This window comes from Hyperolius riggenbachi, chromosome 2 (genome assembly GCF_040937935.1).
Source record: "Hyperolius riggenbachi isolate aHypRig1 chromosome 2, aHypRig1.pri, whole genome shotgun sequence".
Lineage (NCBI taxonomy): Eukaryota > Metazoa > Chordata > Amphibia > Anura > Hyperoliidae > Hyperolius > Hyperolius riggenbachi.
In genome coordinates, this window is record NC_090647.1 from 284,019,183 (window position 1) to 284,025,182 (window position 6,000).

Consider the following 6,000-nt stretch of genomic DNA (forward strand, 5'->3'; position numbering starts at 1 on the left):
TGGACTTTATTAGCATGAGGCTTGGTAACAAAAAAATCTAAGTGTAATATACTGTTTTATTAACAGGAAGGACTTGAAAGTTTGGTACTGCTATTATATTGTACATGTTGGGCTGCTTTCTTTATTTGACCTACTCACTGCTTTAAAGAATTTGTAGTGATGTGTTTGCCTTTGGCCTGCTGGTCTTTTACAATTTTTATTGTATAATGCCACAGAGAATGCATATGTTTGTCCCAGTTCATACTGCATTAAAAATGGTCCATTTTATCAAAACTAAACGCACCAATCCTAACAGAGGTGAATGGATCCTATGTTAATCAATAGAATCTGTTTATATTGCTCTATTAGAACAGATCCGTTTGGTACAGTCCACTGAATGGACCGCAAGTTTGGTGAGGCTGCGATAAATCCGGAGTGACGGAAGCGTTGCATTGACCTCGCAGCAAAACGGAGGGTCACGGATGAAAAACTGATTCCACGGATCAGTTTTCATTTGTGCAGTGTGAACCGGGCCTGAGTCAGATAATATATGTAATTTATAAAAGGGCGCATTTAGCTTTAAGCAACATAAATCCTTAGGAATGCCATTCTTTTTTTTTGACAATTGCATGGACTGGTACAGTGTACTTTACAACTTGAGTGTAAAGTATAGTGATAACAGTTTAGTTGTTGACTACTTACTATATGCTCCTGCATACCGATCTGCACATGTGTATCTGGGAGGGAAGGGTCTGCAGAGAAATTCGGGTCCTGTAATGGGAATCTTTATAAAGGGGGGACTACAATAGAGGCACTTGGAGAAATTGGCTTCATGATCCTGTCTGCACTGTATCCCTAAAAGAACTCCTTGGTAGTGAACTGACTTGTAGTCTCAGAGAGATGATCCCTCGCTGACAGCGTCACAAGCAAAATCCACCTGTAGCTGAATGATTGATAAGCTTTTCACTTCTGTGGTGGAAAAGGCGTCATAATAGGATGAAGCATTTCTGACAGCAATTAAGCGAGGGAGTGCTGTTATTTAGCTGTGGGCACGTATTACTTATAATTTCACATGTGTGGTGAATCATCTCTAAGTGGGAATGTCTGCTGATTGAAGGACAGTAAACTGGCTCTGTTTTTAAGAACCCTAATATACAATTAAATTGTTCTGAGCAGATTTTATGCAAATAAGTATTTTATATATTTGCATACTTTATATTTACCGTAAAGGTACCGTATAGTGATACTAAAGGAAGTAAATAAAATACACCCCCACGTAGAACACAAACTGTACTTACAACCAGTACCATCTGTGACCGGATGCTCATTAGTATATTGTAATATCCCCAGTGTCCCGCTCTGTGTGACTCCAACCATCAGCATGGTGGCTGCAGTGACTGCTTTTGCCACTTTCTGCCCATATCACATTGTGACTTCAGTCTGAGCATCCTCCCTCTGCCAGCACATGATGCTATTGAGTGAAAGTTGAGCAGGAAGTATGTTGTCATGGGCAAAGCATGTGCATCTGTGCAGATGGTTGGATTTGCTTAGAGCTTGACAACAGTAGATGCTCCTCTATACTAACATGTATCAGGTAATGCATGGCACTGACTGCAAGTACAGTCATTGTCTACCTGGGGGTTGTATTTAGTTGATTTGCTTTAGTTTCAACAGCATTGGCTGAGTTTTGTTGCTTTGTAATAGTAGTTGTGTTTACTTCTTTGTTTTTCAGTTGGAAGATGAAGATTGGGAAAACTGGGAGTAATTTGTGGCGAGAGATCACTGCCTGTTCATCATAATTATTAAGGACGAGTCTAACTCTTTCTCCACTGACTTTCATCTGCCTGTCAAGCTACCAGATTCATCATATTCTTTTGCCCTACACACAGCTCATGAACAGGAGAAACCAATTGCATCACCTAGATTGCACTGGGATGGCAGGGGATTTCTAAGACTTGGTCTGTGCTCTCTTAGCCCCTTAACTGCCACAGCCCTGCAGGTGCATGTAATTCTAAGGAGTCACATCCCTGTTTGGCCTGTTCCTTGCTGACTGACGGTGATCACATAGAGCCACTGTGTCTGTTGTAGGGATGGTACATGCTTATTTGTTGTACAGAGCTATTGGATGCTGAAATCAATGAGGTAACTTGGCAAGAAGCTAAGTAGCTTATATGTGGCCACATAGGTGCTCTCCTGCTTCTAAATCAGTCAGCTACAGTGGTAATTTGGTTGTAGCTGTGGGGTAATTTAAGGAAGATTATTATTTATGCAAAACATGCAGCAGATTATACAAAACAACAGGCACCGTGCAACACTGTCATGTGTATAAGAGCCTTTGTGCATATTGACTGAATAGGATATGACTACTTATGATCATAGTCAGACTGTGTAGGCATCATGCTGTGTAGTGTGCATTTTACAATCAGCAGAAACCCGGACAGTAGGGCTAGGCCTTATCCATTTTGTGCAATGCCGATTTGGTTATGCTTATCTGAAAAGCTTAGCACACTCCTCACAGGAAACCTATGAACCTTGCAAACAACAGTGATCAGAATTCATGTATCTGCTATAAATGAAGTGGAGCACAAACAAAATGCAGACATTCAGAATTGGCAGTGTGCACATCCCCTGATGTAGTGCTGTATTCTTCTGCATTATAGGGCAGGTTTTCTTATATCTGAGTATCCTCTCTACTCTCAGCATGTTATATTTTTAAGAAATGTGCTATGACTTTAGACTTTTTGAAACAGATGCATCATTTGCAGCCAGAAGAATTTACCAGGCTGTTGGTCACTCCTTTTAGGAGTCCTGGGATTTGTAGGGTGGATTTCTTTCAGTTTCCCACTTTAAACTGTAAGTAGACCGGTGTTAAAGATCCTTCTATATAATCACACTCTACACAGTGCCCCTGTAAAACTAGTAATATAGTCCATCCTTTCACACATAGTGGCACTTTGAAAGCCAAACTGTCCATAAGGAAGGATCCAGCTCACATAAGACCTGGAATCGGTAGGAGCCCACGCCTGCTTCTGCTTGTGGCTAGGTACCATGGTGCGAGCTTATTCATGTTGCTTTTTGACAGGGTTTGTAGCAAGAGTGTTTTTGATTTAGTTTTGCTTAGACTGAAGAGGTGTTATATCTTCTGTCACTTCTTTTGCAGCAATAGCCTGTCATCAGGATAGTAATGGAGACACAGACTAAATAGAGACCTCAGAGCAAAAGCTAGCCCTTCCTTGTTCAATTAAGAATGTGTGGCTTGAGGACCATGTTACGCTGGAGAACATGAATCTGGATGAGGCTATGCTGCTTTTGCGGCAGAGACATTTTCTGAGGTTACTATGTATTCAGATACTTCTTATGTTAGACAGCCTTTCCCCATGTAGTAGCCTTCATTCCTATCAGATTTCTGTGCAATATAATGGGCCTGATTTTCTAAGGCATCTCCAGTGATCTCAAAGGAGACATCTTAAGTGATCCAGAAAACCTGCGCTGGATAAACGAACAGCTGGCTGCTATTAAGTGGATCGGACTTTGCACCCTCTCTTAGGTGATCTCACATCATATTCAATGCTGCCAGGGGGTTTATGAAGTAGTGGTTGTGTGATTGCTTTTGTATGCAGCATCCACTTAATTTGTTTCGTTTTTCAATAAACCATGGCTGCCTTCTCCACGATACAACAATCAAATGGCTGATATAATCCAGGGTTGTATTACCACCCTATAGGAGACACTATTGTTACAAAATCCAGGCCAGGTTCACTGAATAATTATGATATACCCACTGGAAATCCTTGGGGGAGGTTTAGTGAATCAGTCTCTGGGAATTATTTACTAGTGTCCTCCTTCATTGTTGGAAAATCTTACTGATCCAAGAGGTGCCAGACTAAATACTTTTAAGAATTATCTCTAAAAGTTGGTTCATACTAAACCATGTTGAGCATTGATAAAGGAAGAATATAACTGTTTTGCAAATGCACCTGTAAAAAAAATACAGGTAATCCTGGCCTAATTTAAAAAAAAAAATCTCTCTAAAGGTATGCATGCTATTGCAATCATACAACTGCTTTTTCACTAACCTTTCTGCAGTCCTTACTTAGATCTGCTATTACCCTGGTGAGTGCTGCTACCAATAGCAGACAGTTATTAATAATTCATGGTTTGTATGTATTCTCCAGGCATGAAGATGCCTTGGCCATTCAGCCCAAAGTGTTCAAGTAGAGTGGCAGCAAGGAGGGGGAGGACGAGGGCAGCATATATTGGGAAAACAAATCTCACACTGAAATGTTATTTTTCCTGCTTCCCTAATTACAATGCTCTCCTGGACCTTACAAATTACGTACTTTAGCTGCTATAAGGAAATGGTGGAACAATCTATTATATATATATATATATATAAAATTTCTTTATTTTATAGTGAATAAATTACGTTCTGCAGCCCTATTGTGTCTTCTGTGTGATTTTTTTTTTCTGCATTTCTTTGCAGTTCGTTAAAGGGGAAACTGAGGTGAGAGGCATATGGAGGCTGCCATAGTTAGTTATTTCCTTTTAAGCAATACCATTTTGCTGGCAGCACTGCTGATCTATTTGGCGCAGAAGTATCCGAAACAATCCTGCTGTCCAGCTAATCTTGTCAGAAAGATGAGCAGGACAGCCAGGCAATGTGCATTGTTTACCGTAAATGGAAATAATTAATGTCAACCTCCATATCCCTCTTACTTCAGTTTATTTTGAAGGATACATTCCCCCACTTCCACTGGGTCGGAGGCTTCGAGCCATCCCCACCAAGACCACCAGACACAAGAACTCGTTCTTCCCTATGGCCGTTAGCCTCCTGAACTCCCTTAACCTGCCTAGCGTTCTGGACGAGCTGATGTCGTCCAAAGAAAACTTGCTGGAAATGTTCTGGACGAGCTCAGCTCGTCCTGCACTTTCCCCTCACGCTGTGATCAGCAGCGCTGCAGCAGCCTCTGAAGGCTGCTGCATGCTTCTCCCTAGGGAATCCCTAGGGAGAGAATGTGCTAGGGCGAGCGGGGGAATCCCCCTTCTGTGCGGGGTATTTTGGGCTGGGGGATCCCCCTCTGCGGGTGGGGGGATCCCCCTTCTGTGCGGCGTGCGGGTGGCCTCTACCCCTCCCCCCCATCCTCGCTTCCCCCCCCCCATCCTCGCTTCCCCCCCCCCTTCCCTTTCTAAGCCCTTTGAGCAAATAGACCTACTCACCCAGGGGCCCTCTCCAGCGCAGCACTTCTTCCTCCATCGCAAAGTCCCGTCTGTTTACAGTTACATTACGAGACTTGGTGACGTCACCAAGTCTCGTAATGTAACTGTAAACAGACGGGACTTTGCGATGGAGGAAGAAGTGCTGCGCTGGAGAGGGCCCCTGGGTGAGTAGGTCTATTTGCTCAAAGGGCTTAGAAAGGGAAGGGGGGGGGGAAGCGAGGATGGGGGGGGAGGGGTAGAGGCCACCCGCACGCTGCACAGAAGGGGGATCCCCCCACCCGCAGAGGGGGATCCCCCAGCCCAAAATACCCCGCACAGAAGGGGGATCCTCCACCCGCAGAGGGGGATCCCCCAGCCCAAAATACCCCGCACAGAAGGGGGATCCCCCACCCGCAGAGGGGGATCCCCCAGCCCAAAATACCCCGCACAGAAGGGGGATCCCCCCACCCGCAGAGGGGGATCCCCCAGCCCAAAAGTGAGGATCGAGGGGGGGGAGATCGGGAGGGAGGGGACATCTGGTACCTTATACTCCTGGCTACACCTGGCACCCTATATACCTGGCTCCCCTATATACCTGGCTACACCTGGCACCCTATAACTGGCTACACCTACCTCCCTATAACTGGCTAAACCTGGCACCCTATATACCTGGCTACACACTTGGCTACCCATAACTGGCTACACTCCTGGCTACCCTGACATCTGGCTACACTCCTGACATCTGGCTACCCTGACATCTGGCTACACTCCTGACATCTGGCTACCCTGACATCTGGCTACCCTGACATCTGGCTACACTCCTGG

The 6,000-nt window shown here is 44.5% G+C and overlaps 1 protein-coding gene across 1 annotated transcript in view; it reads left to right on the top strand.

Annotated features, from left to right (window-relative positions):
* Positions 1 to 4,419, top strand: part of BSDC1 (BSD domain containing 1) — a 46,855-nt gene extending 42,436 nt beyond the window's left edge. The window contains exon 11 of the mRNA XM_068268869.1: positions 1,712 to 4,419. Coding sequence (XP_068124970.1) covers positions 1,712 to 1,744 — 33 coding nt within the window. The 3' untranslated portion in view covers positions 1,745 to 4,419. The remainder of the gene's footprint in view (positions 1 to 1,711) is intronic.
* The last annotated feature ends 1,581 nt before the right edge of the window (positions 4,420 to 6,000 follow it).